This window comes from Hordeum vulgare, chromosome 6H (assembly GCF_904849725.1).
Source record: "Hordeum vulgare subsp. vulgare chromosome 6H, MorexV3_pseudomolecules_assembly, whole genome shotgun sequence".
NCBI lineage: Eukaryota > Viridiplantae > Streptophyta > Magnoliopsida > Poales > Poaceae > Hordeum > Hordeum vulgare.
In genome coordinates this window covers 543,313,172-543,331,792 of record NC_058523.1, presented here as the reverse complement: position 1 = coordinate 543,331,792, position 18,621 = coordinate 543,313,172, and the positions used below count along the sequence as shown (strand labels likewise).

General features: G+C 43.4%; 2 protein-coding genes across 3 annotated transcripts; one reads left to right on the top strand and one right to left on the bottom strand.

Annotated features, from left to right (window-relative positions):
* The first annotated feature begins 2,579 nt into the window (after positions 1-2,579).
* On the top strand, positions 2,580-5,031 carry LOC123405823 (zinc finger MYM-type protein 1-like). Its single transcript, XM_045099365.1, has 2 exons — positions 2,580-3,475; positions 3,570-5,031. The coding sequence occupies exons 1-2, from the start codon at positions 2,580-2,582 to the stop codon at positions 5,029-5,031; spliced, it is 2,358 nt and encodes a 785-aa protein (XP_044955300.1).
* Positions 5,032-14,576: 9,545 nt separating this feature from the next.
* Positions 14,577-18,020, bottom strand: LOC123404035 (bifunctional nuclease-like). 2 transcript variants are annotated; one of them, XM_045097946.1, is made up of 11 exons: positions 17,821-18,020; positions 17,351-17,680; positions 17,083-17,253; positions 16,915-16,964; positions 16,743-16,799; positions 16,559-16,624; positions 16,407-16,481; positions 15,209-15,324; positions 15,025-15,116; positions 14,873-14,931; positions 14,577-14,775 (listed from the first exon to the last, which is right to left on the bottom strand). In XM_045097946.1, the coding sequence occupies exons 2-10, from the start codon at positions 17,652-17,654 to the stop codon at positions 14,876-14,878; spliced, it is 987 nt and encodes a 328-aa protein (XP_044953881.1). In that variant the 5' UTR covers positions 17,655-17,680; positions 17,821-18,020; the 3' UTR covers positions 14,577-14,775; positions 14,873-14,875. The 2 variants fall into 2 exon arrangements, with proteins under 2 accessions (XP_044953881.1, XP_044953882.1); XM_045097947.1 differs by having other exon boundaries at positions 17,351-17,663; positions 17,821-17,988.
* Between the last annotated feature and the right edge of the window lie 601 nt (positions 18,021-18,621).

The window sequence follows — 18,621 nt, the reverse complement described above, 5'->3', positions numbered from 1 at the left end:
ACCATTTCAGAAACTCCAAGTTGTCAAGTGGCCGTCCTTTAACAAGTTTGTTGACCTCAATATTCTGCAGAAAGCATCCACCCACTAATTAGCATAATAAAGAACATTTTATGCTACAGATTACCTATATTCATAAAGAGTAGAAGCTCTAGAAGAGAGAAGAAGCACCCTTAGCTCGGTTTACTAAAACACAGGCTCTAAAATGGGCAAAACATTCAGAAAGCACAACTCCTTTTCTTGTGCTTGAAAACACAATGTCTACTGTGAAGGAAACATAAAAACGTCTCCTCAACAGGAGATGAAAGACAAGCAGGCCTGGGATAGAAACTAAAACTAGCCTTTTTGTTCAGATCTGCTTCAGACCACCACATATTCTCCTGATTGCCTGAGCTTCAGAGGAGGTGCAGCAATGGCTTGTGGTGACCAACATGCAGAGAGGATAGAGACGGGGCTGCTCAGTGTGCATTTGTCCCTAGGGGCCTTTTCTTGCTCGGGAGTGGTAGCAGTCGTCGTCATCAGATACCTTGAGATTAGGGATCCCTTCATTTGAAACCTGCTTTAGCATCAGCCACTTAGGATCATGGGGGGCAGCTGGGTGTATCTTGTCAGCTCCTCCAAGAAGCCCAACATCTTCAGCTTGCCATGTTCTGGTGTCAGTATCTCCCAGGATTTGAGAGTCCTGAGGATCACTCTCCAGACCTGCTCAGCATATATCCAAGTGTTGTTGTTAAAGATCATAGAGTTCTTATACATCCACCCACTAATTAGCACAATAAAGTAAGCAAAGCAACATAATTCAGCATTCCATTTAAAGAGTAGCCACATTTGTTTGGGTCTAGAACATAAGCCTAAGAATCCAGCATCTATGAACGTCGCGCAGTGCTCGATATATCGAACCAATTGCCACAATCAGGTAGGAGGAGAAATAGCACACTGCCGGCGTCCTCACTGTACGCCGTGGCGGCGGCGGCGGAGACCGAAGAGGAGGAGGAGGAGGAGCCGCAGCGCGCGGCGACGAACGACACCCCTCCGAGCGCTCGCCGCGGCCGCGGACCTCATCTCACCGTTGCAGCACGGACGCGGTAGCAGCCGCCGCGGGCCTCATCTCGCCGCCGACGGTGGTGGGTGTGCGGGCGGGCGGGCGAGCGGCGCAGGATGGCTGCTGAGGGGGCTGTGGACGGACTCCGCGGCGACACGAGGCTTCGATTGGGCCAAACAAACAAAGTTGTCCCGATCCAAACAAACAAAACTTAACGGAGACTCGCCGGAGCTGGAGTATGCACGGGCAGTGCCGCCGCCGGAGCCGGCAAATCGCGAGCTTGGAAGAAAAGGGGCTCCTTCCATCTTGAGATCCTGATGAGGAAGAAGAGAAGAGGTCGACGGTTGGCGGGGCGATAGAGACAGCGGCGAGACGAGCGGGAGAAGGCGGTCGGCGGTTGGCGGGGCGATAGAGACGACGGCGAGACGAGGCCCGGAGCTTAGGAGGCGGCGCGGCGCGGTGGCACCAGGAGTTGCGGCGCGGCGCGGTGGAGGAAGATGGAGGGGAGCGCGCGTTCGGTCGGGCAAACATGAAGGGGTTTTTTGAAAAAATGCCTCGGTGACATCTTTTTTCGGACGGAGGGAGTACTAGATATCGATGAGTTTTTTTAGAAAAGATTAAATTCTATCGGCTGATCACGCCTCCATGGCCGTTCGATTATGTGTTGATCAGACAGTCGACAGCGTCCCGCGTTCATCGAAGTCGCTTTTGTTTTTTCTGCAGCTCACCTATTGTTTCAATACAGTTTCCTGCCAGTGGCGGAGCTGGTACCCGGCGACCCGGGGCACTTGCCCGGGCTCATAGCTGAGCTGCCGTTAATCCCAACTACCATGATGCCTAGTGATTAGCTTAATTTAAAGTTATTTGCCCGGTCAAAGGCCTTTCTCCAAACACACGGTATGGGCCTTGATTGGTGTGCCTTAAAATATTCTGCTATACTCCTAGGCCCATGCCATCAACTTGTGATTAACATTCACGTTCACGCTGAATTAGGCCTATGGCTAGCAAGCCTGGTTAGCCCAAATCGCTAGGAAATAGCCTGACTCCTCGTGTTCTTTGGATTGACCGACGATCAGTTTTGAGTCGCTCGACTGCTAGAGCTTCGGCGGTCGCCGTCTCGCAGAGGCAGATTGCCAGACGCCAGTCAAAGTGGCCAGAGGCAGATCGCAGAGACAGATCGCCGGGCACGGGCGCCGCTGCTCCCGGCGGAAAGAATAGCAATTCACAACATCTCCGAGCAGCCGTGGCCTGGCTTCTGTTCTAATGAGCAGAGGAATTCGGGTGAGTCTAGGGCTTAGACAAATTGAGAATTCGCTATTACGTCTCTTCTCATAATTGGGAATCTCAATTCAGCTTGTAATTTTCTGCTATAGGAAGTTAAGAGTTCTATCATCGCAAGCAGATTGATTGAAGGCAAATCGATCCTCACTTCTCATAGGTATTGTCAATTTTCTTTGAACACCTCTAACCTCATTTTTATTAATCTTTTCAATCATTGCAAATCATCCCCACTTTAATTGTAAGTTATTAAATTTCAGATATGAGGAGGTTTTTGGTTCTTAGAGAAAGTATTGAGAATGCAAATGTTGTGCAGCCGGAAGCAGAACAAGAACCTCATATTCATGTTGCCAACAATACCGAGTTTAATCCGGCCGAAATTCAATCTGATCCCGCACAGAGGAAACAAATTTCTGAATATGCACCAGATATTCAAGACCAAGTTAGGAGGGCATACATATTGAAGGGTCGAACCAAACCAATAGTAAATTTCCATCGCACAGATTCTAGAGCATTTTCTCGGTCATGGTACGACAAATATCACTGGATAGAATATAGTGAGTCCAAGGATGCAGCCTTTTGTTTCTATTGTTTCTTGTTTAAGCAACCTGGAAGGGCTGAACACTTCGGCTTTGAAGTCTTCACCAAAACAGGTTTTAGAGACTGGAAACATGCATATAGAGCCTTACCTGAGCATGTTGGTGGTTTGAATAGTGGTCACAGCAATTGTGTTAGGCATTATGATGATTTCAAGAATCAAAGGCAAAGTGTGTCAACCAAGTTGGCTTGTGCAAGTGAGGAGTCACACAGATTATATAAGATCCACTTGACTTCTTCTCTAGAGTGTATAAGATACCTCATAGCACAAGGTTTTTCATTCCGTGGCCATGATGAATCTTCTACTTCATTGAACAAGGGGAACTTTCTAGAGATGATAGATTGGTTAAAGGATAGCAATGAAGATGTAAGAGTTGCTTTTGATCGTGGTGGAAATAATTGCAAGATGACTTCCGGAGAAATACAAAAGGACCTTGCAAGATGTTGTGCAGAAGAAGTCACCGAAGTGATTATGGGGGAGCTTGGTGATAAAAAGTTCTCCATTCTTATTGATGAGTCACGCGATATATCTGTTAAAGAACAGATGGCAGTAATGTTGAGGTTAGTAACTGTGTTTGTCTTTTGATTTCATTTATTTATTTCAGTTCTAAGTTCATCCATGATTTATTCATTCATTCATTCTATTTTTCTTTAGGTATGTGAACGAAGGGAAGGTTGTGGAACGATTTATTTGTCTACACCACATCATAGATACAACATCTGAGGCACTAAAGTTAGCTCTTCTAAAGATTCTTGACCATTACAATTTATCAATTTCAAGGCTGCGAGGGCAAGGATATGACGGTGCTTCGAACATGAGAGGTGAATTCAATGGTTTGCAAAGAAAAATTCTAGATGAAAATCCTCATGCTTTCTACGTCCATTGCTTTGCCCATCGTTTGCAGTTGGTTGTGGTTGCCGTTGCTAGTTCCTCTTGCTCATATATTCATGATTTTTTTGAGTATGTATCACTAATTGTAACCACAACAACTTCATCTTGCAAGAAGATGGAAGTGTTGGTGGAAGAATCTCACAAAGATATTTTGGAAAGGCTCGAGAGGGGTGAAATATCTACAGGAAGGGGCTTGCATCAACAGACTAGTCTGGCTAGACCTGGAGATACCAGATGGGGTTCACATCATAAAACATTGCTTCGGTTGGACCAAATGTGGGCCTCTGTGATAAAAGTTCTTAGCACGGTTGATGCAAATGGGCGTAATCCGAGCCATGCCGCCGGTTGCATGGAAAAGATGGAGTGCTTCAAATTTGCTCTTGTTTTGAAGCTTATGATGAAGTTGTTTGCTATAACAAATGAGCTTTCACAACTCTTGCAAAGAAAGGATACAAATGTTGTGCTTGCCCTGGAATTAATTCATGATGTTAAACTCCGCTTGGCTACCATGAGAGATAGTGGTTGGGAGAGTCTCGAGGACGAGGTCCAACAATTTTGCAATTCCAAAGGTATTCCAGTTCCTAATATGGATGATGAAATACCAGTTCGTGGTCGCTCGAGAAAAGAGGGAAGGACTATCACCAATCTTCATTATTATCGGGCCGAGATTTTCTATGTCGTTATTGACAAAATATGTGTTGAGATGAATCATCGCTTCGGTGACTCAAATCAAGAGGTAATTGCATGTTTCTCGTGTCTTGATCCCAAGAATTATTTCTCCAAGTTTGATGTGGAGAAGCTATCACGGCTTGCTGAAATATATTGTGCAGATTTCTCAAATAGTGACCGTGCAGTATTGAGGGACCAACTTGAGACTTATGTTCTTCATTTGAGAAACCATGTTGCATTTTCTACTTGCAAAGATGTTGAAAGTTTGGCTAGAAAAATGGTTGAAACAGAGAAACAATTGGTCTTTCCATTGGTTTACAAACTCATTGAGTTAGCTTTGCTACTGCCAGTGTCAACGGCGTCTGTTGAGAGAGCTTTCTCGGCAATGAAAATTATCAAGTCTAAATTGCGTAGCACGATCAGTGATGATTGGTTTAATCACTTGATGATATGCTACACCGAACGTGAAATATTTAAATCACTCGATGATGATGTTATTACTCGAAGGTTTCAGGCTATGAAGGCTCGAAAAGGAATTTTACCGAGGCATCATTAGCATTTTATTGGTACGTTCCGTGCCTTTCAATTAAGTTTTTCTAACTCAGCTATAGATTACTAATTCTTGTCCTCTAGGGTCTTTTTGGTGTGCTTCATCGAACATTTGGATATTTAGTATTTTATTCATGAGTGCTATTTTAATTAGTTGTCGTATTTGATTTCAGTTTTTGATAAAGTGTATGAACAATATAATACTGGTTGTTTCACTTCGTAACTATTGCGATTTTACGGCACTCTAGATGTTTTGTAGTTGCTTAACGAAATATCTGGTTCGGATTCGCCAAATTTTTTTAGCGCTTGTAGCCCGCCCCGGCTCCTAATTTTTCCTAGCTCCGCCACTGTTTCCTGCAACTCACCTGTTGTTTCAGGATAGTTTGTCGAAGTCGCTTTCGTTTTTCCTGCACCTCACCTATTATTTTAGGACAGTTTCCTGCAACTCACCTGTTGTTTCAGGATAGTTTGCCGAAGCCGCTTTTATTTTTCCTGCAGCCCACATGTTGTTTCAGGATAGTTTGCCGAAGCCGCTTCCATTTTTCCTGCAGTTCACCTATTATTTCAGGACAGTTTCCTGCAACTCTCCTAGCCCTGTAGTCGTTTCCCTCTCCTAGCACCATTCGCCGCCAAGCCCGAGCTCCGGCCATGGCCATGGCCGCTGAGCTCCTTCGCTTGTCGCAGTAGCGTCATCGCATTCGCCGCACTTCCCTGAGCCCGTAGCTGCCTCCAGCTCCTCCCCTCGTTGCCCCTAGCGACGGACCCGGCCTGGCCGAGCTCCGGCCGCCGCCTCCGCCATTGTTGCCGCCGCCTCCGGCCATCCCTCAGCCCCCGAGGACCCCCATCCGATGCGGCTGAGTAGGGGCTACGCCCCAGTGGCCTCAGGTGCCGCCCCCGTGCCCGGCAGCCCGGTCTTCACCGCGACAAGAGACGTTGTTTTAGAAATTATTTCCGCAACGCATCCGTTGTTTCTGCAACTAGACCGTTGCTTCAAGAATTAATTGATCGGGGAAACGACTGAGCCGCGTGCTAGCAGGTGGATCGGACGGCTACGAGCGCGTACATCGAACGGTCATTCGGGTGGCGGATGTTTAGTACGGATCCGCCGGTGGACGCCTAGCTGTTCCCTTTTTTTCTCCGGGGGAATCATAGGGTCTTAATACAGTTATAAGCAGCAGCTCATATGATTAGTGCAATACCATCCAGTAAGATATAATCTAGGAGATGTTGATGAGTTGTTGGCAAATCCTATTTAACGCTGCAGGCGCTGGTTCCTTCGGTTTTCTGTAAATCGACGCCTGCAGCCGCCTTAGCTGGGCTCGCTCTACGGATTCAAACCGGTGATCTTATGGTTGAGGGCGAGCCGCACAAACCAGCAGACCAAGTTCACCTCATTTGTTTAGTTTTGTTATTATTACTTCCCACTTTTCTTGCCATGTCCTTTTTTTTTCTTTGGAACAATTTTTTCTTAGCTATTTTTTTCTTCATTTCGTGAGCTTTTCTCAAGTTTGTGATTTTTTATCTTTTTTCATAAACATTTTTCTTGAATATTTTTGAATTCGTGAACTTTTGTCAAATCCCACAAACTGTTCTCAAAAGTTGATGACCTTTTTTCATATATGAACTTTTGTTTTCAAATACAATGAATCTTTCTTCACAATTGATGAACTTTTTAAAAAATGATGAAAATTTTCGTTGAACTTTTCTCGAGCTCGTGATTTTTTTTTCATTTTTTCATTCACATTTTTGAATTCGTGAACTTATTTAAATCCCACGAACTGTCTACAAAAGCTAATGAATTTTTTGAAAAAATGATAAACTTTTTTCAAATCGATGAACTCTTTTTTCAAATACAATGAACGTTTCTTCATAATTGATGAACTTTAATAAAAAAACAATGGAAATTTTCAAAATTGATGAAAATTTTCAAAAACCGATTAACTCCCTTGAAAAAAGTTCATCAATTTCTAAAAAAGTTCATTGATGTTATCAAAATTTTAAAAATTTCATTGACTTGAAAAAAATAGTTCATCAAATTATAAAAAATGTTTATAAATTTCGAGACAAAGTTCATTGAATTTGAAATACTTCATCGATTTTTTTTTAAAATCATGCACTTAAGAAAAAGAACAAGAGAAAATTAAAAAAAACTCCCGCGAACTAAAGATAATATAAGGATAAAAGGATGTATGTTCACATTAGATTGGTGTATCCTATTGGTTACAACCTCACACTCTAACTTGAGAGCTCTATATTTCAAAACTGACGTACGCGCCTTTTTTTTACTTTATTTGAAGTTTATAGAATAACAATTAAATGGTCCGGCCCGCGAAGGTGGCGCTGTAGGCGTCGATTCCCCCAGTGGCGCTAGGAGGTCCCGAAGTTATTGACTAAGAAAAAGCATATAGACTAAAAAAACTAAGAAAAGGCATATTGATGAATTATACTCCCTCTCTATCGAAATGTAGGTCGTTTAACAATATGTAGTGCAAACTTTTCCACGCTATGAATTTTCTCGACTTTCCCTTTCTACCCTCGCTCCCCACCACTCACTCATCACCACTTGGCTCTTTCTCTCGACGTCGTCGCTCCTCATCACTCGCATCTCTCTCTCGTGCGTGCGTCGCCTCCCTCTCCCTTCCTCTCCCCGTCACCGCCCTCTCCCTCGCACCGCCGGCTAGGTCACAGCTCCCCACCGCCCTGATTCATGTCGCACCGCTAATCCAGCTGCGGCAGATTCACAAAGCTACCATTTTTATGCATCGTTGATGCATTGATGGGCAAGGAGGATCTAGATTCACGCACTGGCGCTCGATCTGAGTGCGCCGGCCCTCGATTTGCTTTTTGGAGAGGAGTGAAGGAGACGTTGAAGCAGAGCCCGAGAGGTGTCGGCGCGGGCATGAAGACGACGACATGAGGAGATGGAGCCCGAGCGGAAGGAGCTGGAGCCGCATATGGACATCGTCGTGATGAAGAGTTGGAGCCGCATCTGGATGCCGCCCTCAGCTAGACTTCCCCGACCACGACCACGACGACGACATGAGGTTTTTTCACGCTTGAGCTTGATTAGTTAGTGGATGTGTTAGTGAGGCTTGTTAATTAAATGAAACTCTAAAGGATTTGTACTCCACCAATATGTACTCTAAACTTGAGCTTGAGTAGTTAGTGGATTAATTAGTGGATGCTTGAGCTTGAGTACTGTGAACTCTAAACTGAAACTCCAGCTAAATTCAGTAAGATTTGTAATGTATTTGAACTCTGAACTCTGAAATTTGTACTGACTCAAAATTCACTAAGATCTGTATTGTACTTGAACTCTAAAAGTTGGTTTTGACTGAAAATCAGTAAGATTTACAGTTTGTGATGTTGCGAACAAAGGTTTTGACTGATGATTGGTAAAATTTAGCAAAATTAGTTGAGCTGGAGTAGAAGTAGATAGCTTGTTGTTCCAGCAAAGAGATTTAGGAGTAGCTTGTTCCTCTTAATTTTGCAAAGGAACTAAATTGATGGAGTATTTAAGTGCATCACTTGCAGTATTTAAGTGCAGCAAATGATCATTTTGAGTAGCAAGTGATCATTATGAGCGGCAAGTGATCAAATGATCAAAATGTTTACTTACTCTTACTTTAGATTACTCATTGTCTAAGTATAATTAACTCACATTGTTCCTTTAATTAAAATGGAGTAAAATGTTCAGGACTTGCTGTTGTTTTAGTGTAGCAAGTGCTTCACTAAAATGTTGAGGATTAAATGATTCACTAAAACCTTCTTCATTTCCTTTAACTCAAACTTTTTATGTTCACAGATTAATTTAAATTTACTAAAACATTTTGATCATTTGTTATAGTTATTTGCTTGTAGGAGTAGTTTAGTATAGGACTTTCTTGCTCTCTTCTCTTCTCTTTTCTTTATTTTGTCCTAAATCCAGTAGCCCTAAATCACCAACAATTCTCTTCTTCTCACTTCTTATTCTCAAACTTTTCAAACAAAAATGATCGTATTCAACACAAGCCTTTCACACACATATCACAACAAGGAGTTACACAAATGATCATACACATTAACACATGAGTTCAAATGCTCATACGAATCAAAAAAATGAAATACTTATCACAACAAAGAGTTACACAAATGATCATACTTCACACATACTCATAATCACAAGGATGCGACACAACAAGAGAATGTCGCGTCACAAGGAGTACAAATGATCACAACAAGCCTCACCACAAGGAGTTACACATACTCCACACAAGCCTCATCTCTAGGGTTTACACATACTCCACAAAAAAATGGGCTCCTCAAGCATCTCCTCACGCATCTCATCAAGCATCTTCCATGAGTGAACTCTCTCCATTACTTGTAGGTTGTGTAGGGCATTTGCGTAAACCTCTCGAGGGCATGTGAGTCTTGGAGGCAGCAACCCAAGGTTCTCTAGTCTTTCCTTGTTCCATGCGGTATTTTATAGCCATTGCCCCCTGCATGGTTCAAAATTTCAATCATGCAAGCATGCAGAGATAAGAAAACTATGTTCAGCTTGTAAACCTCATAGTTTTCAAATTCTTCCAACACGCCCTTAATAAGGTCTTGAAGGGTTCTCGGGCTTAGACAATCTGTCACAGATTGCAATGAACTGAAGAATCCAAGGTCAAGCCCATTCAAATCAGGGATATTGGTAGGCTGCTGAATTATTCTGATGTTGAGTCGTGTGCTCTCAACGGCTGCTAAAAATTCCGAGCCATTATACCAAACTCAGAATCAACGCCACATGATGCCCGAGGATCTCACAAGACAACAGAGCGTGGTCAGGGGGTGGCTGCACCCTGATGGGTTCTGGCCATGATACGTCTCCAACATATCTATAATTTTTGATTGTTCCATGTTGTTATACTATCATTCTTGGATGTTTTCCAATCATTTTATAGTCATTTTATATCATTTTTTGGTACTAACCTACTGACATAGTGCCCAGTGCCAGTTTTGTTTTCTGCATGTTTTTTCACATCGCGGGAAATCAATACCAAACGGAGTCCAAATGCAGCGAAACTTTTTGTGGATTTTTTTGGGCCAGAAGACATCCAGTGGGCCAGGAACGCACCAGAGGGGAGCTCCGATGGGAGCACAACCAACCAGGGCACGCCTGGGGGCCCAGGCGCGCCCCGGTGGGTTGTGCCCTCCCCGTTGGCCTCCCGCACCGCCTCTTTGCTCTATAAATATCCCAATATTCCATAAATCCTAAGGAGGGGGACGAAAATCAATTCCAGCAACCGCAGATTCCAGAAACACCAGATCCAATCTAGACGCCATCACGGAGGGGTTCATCATGTCCATTAGTACCTCTCCAATGATGCGTGAGTAGTTCTTTGTAGACCCACGGGTCTGTAGTTAGTAGCTAGATGGCTTGTTCTCTCTCTCTTGATTATCAATACAATGGTCTCTTGGAGATCCATATGATGTAAGTCTTTTCGCGGTGTGTTTGTTGGGATCTGATGAACTTTGAGTTTATGATCAGATCTATGTTTTTATCCATGAAAGTTAATTGAGTCTTCTTTGATCTCTTATATGCGTGATTGATTGTAGTCTCGTATTTATTCTCCGATATTTGGGTTTTGTTTGGCCAACTTGATCTATTTATCTTGCAATGGGAAGAGGTGCTTTGTGATGGGTTCGATCTTACGTTGCTTGATCCCAGCGACAGAAAGGGAAACGACATGTATGTATCGTTGCTATTAAGGATAAGAAGATGGGGTCTATTTTTACACAAATAGATCTTGTCTACATCATGTCATCGTTCTTATCGCATTACTTCGGTTTCCATGAACTTAACACACTAGATGCATGATGGATAGCGATCGATGTGTGGAGTAATAGTAGTAGATACACGCAGGAGTCGGTCTACTAATCTTGGACGTGATGCCTATATAATGATCATTGCTTGGATATCATCATGATTATTTGAAGTTCTATCAATTACCCAACGGTAATTGTTTTCCCACCGTTTGCTATTTTTCTCGAGAGAAGCCACTAGTGAAACCTACGGCCCCCGGGTCTCTTTTCATCATATTTGCCTTTGCGATCTATTTTCCTTTGCTTTTATTTTTAGATCTATTAAACCAAAAATACAAAAATACCTTGCTGTAATTTATTTGTTCTGCGATCTATTTATCCTATCTACCACATTTACCTCACATTATTTGCCTATCTTGAGGCGTCGTACCCGAAAGGAATTTCTGACGCCATTGTCGGGAAAGATCAAGTCAAGATAGTCTCCCGCCAACGTGCCAATTTGTAGCGCCGTTGCCTGGGAGGGATTGAAAATCCCTTTAACACGTCAGGTTGCGAGTATTTGTTATTTGTGTGCAGGTCCTGTTTACGTGGTGTGAGGAGGTTCTACTACTGGTTAGATAACCTTAGTCTCATCACTGAGGGAAATACCTACCGTCGCTATACTGCTTCATCCCTTCCTCTTTGGGAAAATACCAACGTAGTTCTAGCAGACATCAGGCCACCCCTTAAGTCGGTTGGGGCCATTATTTCTCCGCAAGAAAGATATTTTCCCGATAAAATCCCCTCAAAATTCAGCCCGATCAGATTTACGGATCTCCGGATATTTAAGAAACGGTGAAAGGCCAGAAAACAGCAGCGAAAAAGGAGAGAAACACACACACACACACACACACACACACACACAGAGAGAGAGAGAGAGAGAGAGAGAGAGAGAGAGAGAGAGAGAGAGAGGGGGGAGAGAGATCCAATCTTTAAGGGGCTCTCGCCCCTCTGAAAGCCTTGGCGGCCAAGGACCAAAGGGAGAACCACTCCCTAGATGGGGAGAGGCCATGGAGGAGGAAGCCTAAGGGGTGATACTCTCTCCCCCTCTATTCCGGCGGCACCGGAGTGCCACCGGGGGAGCCATCACCGTGGTGATCGTCTTCATCAACATCAATGTCTTCATCACCTTCCTCATATCTTTTCAGCGGTCCACTCTCCTGCTCCCCGCTATAATCCCTTACTTGAACATGGTGTTTCATGCACATATTATTAATCAGTGATGTGTTGCCATCCTATGATGTTTGAGTAGATCTATGTTGTCCTTTGGGTTGATTGATGATCTTTATTGGTTTGAGTGTATGTTTAATTCGTGAGGGTGTTGCAATACGTTCATGATTCGCTTATAGTGTGTGGCTAGAGTAACAGAAGCTTACACCCGAGTAAGGGGTTGTTTACGTATGGTAGTAAAGGGGACTTGATGTTTAATGCTATGATTGGGTTTACCTTAATGATTTCTAGTAGTTGCGGAGATCCAATCATAAGTTTATATGATCCAAGTACGAAAAGTATGTTAGCTCATGCCTTTGCCTCATATAAAATTGCAAGAATGATTAACGATCTTGTTATGAATTGCCTAGGATGATTACGCACACCATACCATCATTATTCCACAGTCGCTATTTGTAATATATTGTAATATATTCTAACTCTATTTAGTGCAGCAACTCTTTTCATATTTTAGTTCTCCAATATCATGCAAAGCTATCCTATTTATACGCACAACACAGTTTTATTTCTCGTTACTAGATAGAAGAGAACGTTCGGTATATGTAGAGTCGTATCAGTGGCAAATATGACCTAAGAGAATATTGATCTTACCTTTAGCTCCTTGTGGGTTCGACACTCCATACTTACCACTTCCATCTTTGGAAAGTGCTACGATGATTCCTTACACTTGGGGATTATCAGTCATCACTTTCATCAATGAAGTGATAATCATGTATGTGTTAAACCTTGATGGTGAATGTCTCTGGTTTTCGACGAGTACTCTTGATCTGGCACTGCTTGTTCACTTCCACCTTGTGATTGAACTCTTCTTCTATATGTTGATGACATGATCATCATTGTCGACGACCTTGAGTACATTGCCTTTGTTAAGGCAAGTGACCACCTTCTTCTTGTTCTATAATATTTCGTGGCATGATCTCTTGCGGTATTTTTTCTTTCCCCTCTTCAGTTTGTTACAACTTCATTCCTATTCGGATGCTACGTGGGCTAGTGGTCTCTCATATCATCATTTACTTTTTGCTTATTGCGTTTTTTGGTGGTTCACTCATTGCATGGAAAATGAAGAAACAAAATGAAGTTTCTCGTTCGAGTGAAGAGGATTAGTTGTGTGCTACGACTCTTTTTGACGACAAGGTTGACTTGGTTATGGTGGTTACTTTAGGAGTTTGATGTGTATGTTACTACACCGACTACACTATTGGCATACATTACATATGCTATCAGTATTGCGCCTGCCCTGTGGAGCATGAGCTAGCTCACCAAGTATATTGGTGTTGATGCTTCTTTCGTATGCATTGACATGCACTATCAAAGAAAATCTCTTATATGCCTTTGGATTTCTTTATGAAGGCTTAGGTCCTGTTCTTATCTCCTACGAACTCCATGATTCCAGGTTCCCAACCCAGTTTCTAACTCCATGCAGCGAGCCAACTCTGTTCTGCCGCGATCGATGACTTCTATGGTCGCTAGCCCATAATCTGATGGCTGAAACCAGGCTAAGTCACCCAACCTAGGTAAATTGACCTAAACATGAGTGGAATCAGTTGATCTTTTAACTAGGTTTTTCATAGGGGGGCATTTTTTTCATAGGAAACATCTTACTATGATTTTAGCCTCTACAGTGAGCATTTGTGTACTGCATGAAAGGTTGATGGCGTCGGAGAGGGGGACTCAAAGGTTCAGGAGGAGTTCGTCGAGGTCAACACCAGCGTCAAGGTCGTGTCTGCAGTCGGTTGGGGTGCTGTGTCGGGTGCCGGAGGGGATGCAACTTCGGAGTGGTGTTTTGAACGGGAACCAGCTGGAATGGCCATGTAGATATTGGATCTGGCGGCGGAGGGGGCACCAACCGCAGAAGGGGGGAGTCGGACCCGGCGGCAGGGGCGGCGACGGATGGAGGGTTAGGTCAAGGGAGAGAGGAGAGGAACTGCCTGCTTGAGCGTAATGATTCAAGGGAGATGGTTGACCATATCGATTGTCTATGTGAAATGTTTTCTTCAATGGGGGTAGTTTGATTGTAAATATGGGCAACTCCTGTTTCTTGTTTTTATGGAGTTAGGCTAACCGAGCTCCGCATTTTTTACACCGGAGTCGGGCTAAACCATTTGGGACAACTTCACACGAGAAAATTGAGAAGATAGAAGCGGGAGGAGATCAGAATAGGCCCTTAGACTAGATCACAACATCCTATATCTCTTCAAACTCATTGTTGTCGGTCCACCATAAGTCTGAGGGGGAGGGGGTGTTTTATAGTTATATATAATTAGTCATGTATCCCTTTGTATTTTTATGTTCTTTAAGGGGATTTCTGCATATTGTAGCACGCCTGTATGTGTATACATACTCAACTATAGTTAGTAGTCACCTAAAAATACAAGTTGCATATTTTTTAGGAGTAGCTGATCTAGCGCTGTTTTTTTTTTTTTTTTTTTTTTGATATGGACATAAATGCTAGTCTCTATTGAATATCTCTACATCGGAGCTAAGGGAGTCGTCTGATTTCCTTAAAACATCTAAGTAATTTGATCGATGTTTGACTATAATCAATTGTACAGCTTTCCGTACGACATGTCTTCAAAGACGAAAAATATTAAAAGTTACAGTCATTAGCTATGTACATATTCACATCCTCCTGCTTGATGTTTGCCGAAGCTTCTATTTCCTTGGCAAAGGTCACTATGTACACCCCCATCTGGCTCTGATTATGACAAAAATGAAAATTGTAGTGAGTGATTTGGCAGGGCACCTGCCCTTGCTTTTTAGGGGAAAAAGGCAGAGGACTTGTAAGTTCTAACCTGTTATATCGTGTTCTTTTTGTTTGCCCGGAACATGAGAAGGCGATCTCTGTATTGAGCTGAAATTGTAACATGAGAAAGGATATATTATCCATTACACAAGGATCACACAAAACATAACATTTTATTTGAACAAGTCATCAGTTGCTTACCAGCATCTTTATAACGTTCCTCAACAGCAGCAACAAGCATGCCGCGCACCAAATCAAACTCCTGGGCTTCAAAGCAAGGCTGGTCGCCGGGCCTGCAAAATGATAATGATGTGTGTGTGTGCGCGCGCTTGGAGAAACACTTGTTCTGACAGGAACCTATGAAACTTAATTTTTGCCATCTTACTTGTCCAGTCTCGCGTATTGGATTTGGTCAGAGTTCACGTAGCTCCCAGCTGGCTTTGGCTGTATCACTTTCAGACCGTTGTTGTATGCAATGCGCTTATTGACTTGTATAGGAACCTGAGGGCAAAGATAGAGCAACTAGAATTAGGTATAATAAAGTTTGATGAATGAAACAGAGCGCCAATCTCGTGCTTCAGGAATTCCTTGTATTTTGACAAAGTGTAATTTCTTAATATCAAGATGATGTCAGTTAATCCCACAATATCAGGACATAGTTGGAGACTTTGAGATGCACATAGCCAAAAAATATAACAACATGGAGGAGAAAAATAAAGAGAGCCAACGTGAACAACAACACCCAACAAGTAAACTGGCAACAACACCATTTACCGCCCTTGACAACCCACGAACTATTTTTTTGAAAGATCCAGCTTCGAATGCTGGCATATATTAAAACATAGCAGGTAGAAAGGCGGTTACAAAAGGGTCGGGGGATACGATCGAAAGATCAAGGAGAAAATGGCAGAGAAAGGAGAAAAAAACCCACGAACTATGAGAAATGTTCTCTGAAAGCAATATCTTCAGGAAGAAAACGACGTGCACACACCACCATTGCCGGATCCAATTGCTGAAGGTTAGTTCTCTGGTTTTCACCCTAGAGAGCACGGATGAGGATTCTCCAAAGCAATGCCCTGAACAAGGAAACACCGTGTACACGCCAGCATTGCCAGGTGCAAGCATCAAAGGCCAAACCTAGGGTTTTCACCCCACAGCTCGAGCCCGGTACTCGGGAAAGGTTGCTGTTGGATGCGGGTCATGATCGCCATCCTTGCCACCAACAAACACACTTCACGAATTTATCTGCTTATTTTTTTCCCTCAAAGCAACTTTAAACTTTAAAAGGAGAATGACTTTCTCTACTCACGGATCATAATATTCATATGATCTACGGTGCACATCCGGCAAGGTTGCAAAACAAGATCTTCGAAAATACAAAATAGATAGCTTTGGTGTGAACGAGGAAATCGGTAACTCTGTTTTTTGCTGTAGTCTGTAGAGAATGTTTAATAGAGTATATATTACATAACAATTCCCACCAGGCCAAAGTGGTCAAGACAATAGCTTCAGTTGTTAGCAATACCTAAGGTGAAAACCAAAATATTATCAGCAGTTACTCATTAACATAGATAAATGCATACCTTGCACCGGAAAGCAATGTTGATGGCATCTGATGGCTTGAGATCAAAACTAATAACCTCTTCTTCATTTCCAGTCTGGATACCATGATGTTGTACTTCAGAGGTAATCATAATTGTTATTCGAACGACGGTGTATTTTCAAGTGGTGTTACCTTTGCAAGATACAATCTAGAGTAGTAAGCATCATGCACCATTTCTGTAATCCGCACCAAACGTACCTAGAACAGGAGTATATAATCAGAGTGGTAGATGGAAGTAGATACTATTATTATCAAAAGAATACATATATGCCAGAAAAATATATATGTAGTTCCGACTATTTCGTATTAAACTCACCGTGTATCCCATCATTTCGGTCATCTCCTTTACCACATTATAAATTGTTGGCCTTGGCTAGAAAGTCGATGCAGTTCAAAAACAGGGGGGAAAAAGCCGGTTAAAACCGTAATTACGTGGGTGCTAATTAATTGGTATCTGGAGAATATTTTTAGCTAAACCAATCCCTTACAATCCGAATGTTCCGAAGGGCGGCCAGTAGCATAATACTTGGTGTCTCCACTGGAAGAGGTACGGTAGTGTGGGCACATATCAGATACATATATTGCGCAATTAGCTAGAGAAGCATGCATCTGTAGGATTGCAAAATGTGACCAAGCAAGCAAGAAGAGGTACATACTGACAATAATGGGGAGCAGAAGATCGCTCCCATCTTCCATCTTGAGCACGATAGCATGGTGAGGCGTAGAATCCCGCAGCCTTAGCACGCGGGGGTTATTCTGGACACACCTAAGGTTTCTTCCGTCGCGCATTCTGATCACGAAACCATCTGACACACATCTGAGCTCCACTGCGAAAACATATGCAATCATACAGGCAGTCACTGAATCCGCCGGAGAAATTAATCAGATAGTTAAGCATCGAACAGATACAAGCAGCCTACGTACCAGCCTCCATGACGCTGGAGTCGACGAACTCCTCGCCGCTGGCGTCGAAGTTCGCCGGCGGGGCGCCGTCCCCGTCAGATGACGAGCCGTAGCTGCAGCGAACAGGCCAGGAGCCTGTGCTGTGATGCTGGGTCGGGGCACCGAAGAACCTGGGCGACACGGCGTGGTAGTCGCCTGGCGAGACGGCACCGGAAGCCCTCCTCCGCATGCGCACACGCCTCAGCAGCTGGCCGCCGATCCGAGAGCCGGAGGTCAGAGCGGGCGCAGCGCAGCGCGGTAGAATCGGCCCGCGGATGACCTCCATCTCCCTTTTCTGGATTATCGTTGTAACTGAGCACCGATCGAGATCAGAATAGATGGGGTTGGCGGTGAACTGGCGATCCGATCAGGCGATCACCATACCAGATTGGTGGAACACAAGAAGAACGAAATGATGAACGGAAGAAGAGGGGGCGATCGGCCGAGCTTACCAGCGCTGGCTCCCGGATGGAGAATGGATGGGCTGATCCGCGCGGAAGAAATGGTGTGTGTTTTTCTGGCGGATTTGCTTGAAGAACTGGCTCGAATTTTTTCAGCCAAATGTTAGTATGATCCTTATCGCTAAGCCTAAAGCTCTCCGGTTTTATGGCCGAGAGGCGGTTGGATGCCGTTGCCGTGAAGTTGACACTATCGCCCATAGGACCTGTTCGTTGGATATTTTTTTGACCCCCTTACAAAAAGATTTTTTTTTTTGGCTGATGAAAGGGACTTTCCCCGTCCAATTTTTTTGAAACCAAGGCAGGCAATCCTCGGAATACGAAGTATGTACTGTATATTTGACTGATGTGAGCAAATACGTATGAGAGGTCATATCTAAGTTCTGGCTCCGCCGTTGATCCTAACAAAGGAGAATTTGGCTAAACGTAATTGGAAGGGTAGTAAAAGATGCAGTTTTTGTGATCAAATGAGACTATCAAACACCTCTTTCTTTATTGTCCGATGGCCAGAATTTTATGGCGTTCGCTTCAAATAGCCTTTAATATAAACCCTCCTCATAGTATACAAATGTTATTTGGGACGTGGTTACATGGGGTGGAAGATAATATAGCCAAACATATTTGTATAGGATTATGTGCTATGCTTTGGCTATTTGAAACTACAGAAATGATTTGGTTTTTATTAGACATACAAATATAATACTTTTTTGCAGGTTATCTATAGGGTCACAACATGGATCCGTATGTGATCGTTACTAAATCATGCGGAAGCCAGAGAGCCTATAGTTTCTCGGT

Bases quoted from the DNA above. Each gene is read 5' to 3' on its own strand.
- LOC123405823 (XM_045099365.1), top strand. From the start codon at position 2,580: ATGAGGAGGTTTTTGGTTCTTAGAGAAAGTATTGAGAATGCAAATGTT. The intron at 3,476-3,569 runs GTTAGTAACTGT...ATTTTTCTTTAG, and splicing joins CAGATGGCAGTAATGTTGAG to GTATGTGAACGAAGGGAAGG.
- LOC123404035 (XM_045097946.1), bottom strand. From the start codon at position 17,654: ATGGAGGTCATCCGCGGGCCGATTCTACCGCGCTGCGCTGCGCCCGCT. The intron at 16,482-16,558 runs GTAACACCACTT...CATGGTATCCAG, and splicing joins CTAGATTGTATCTTGCAAAG to ACTGGAAATGAAGAAGAGGT. The intron at 15,117-15,208 runs GTAAGATGGCAA...ATCATTTTGCAG, and splicing joins CAATACGCGAGACTGGACAA to GCCCGGCGACCAGCCTTGCT.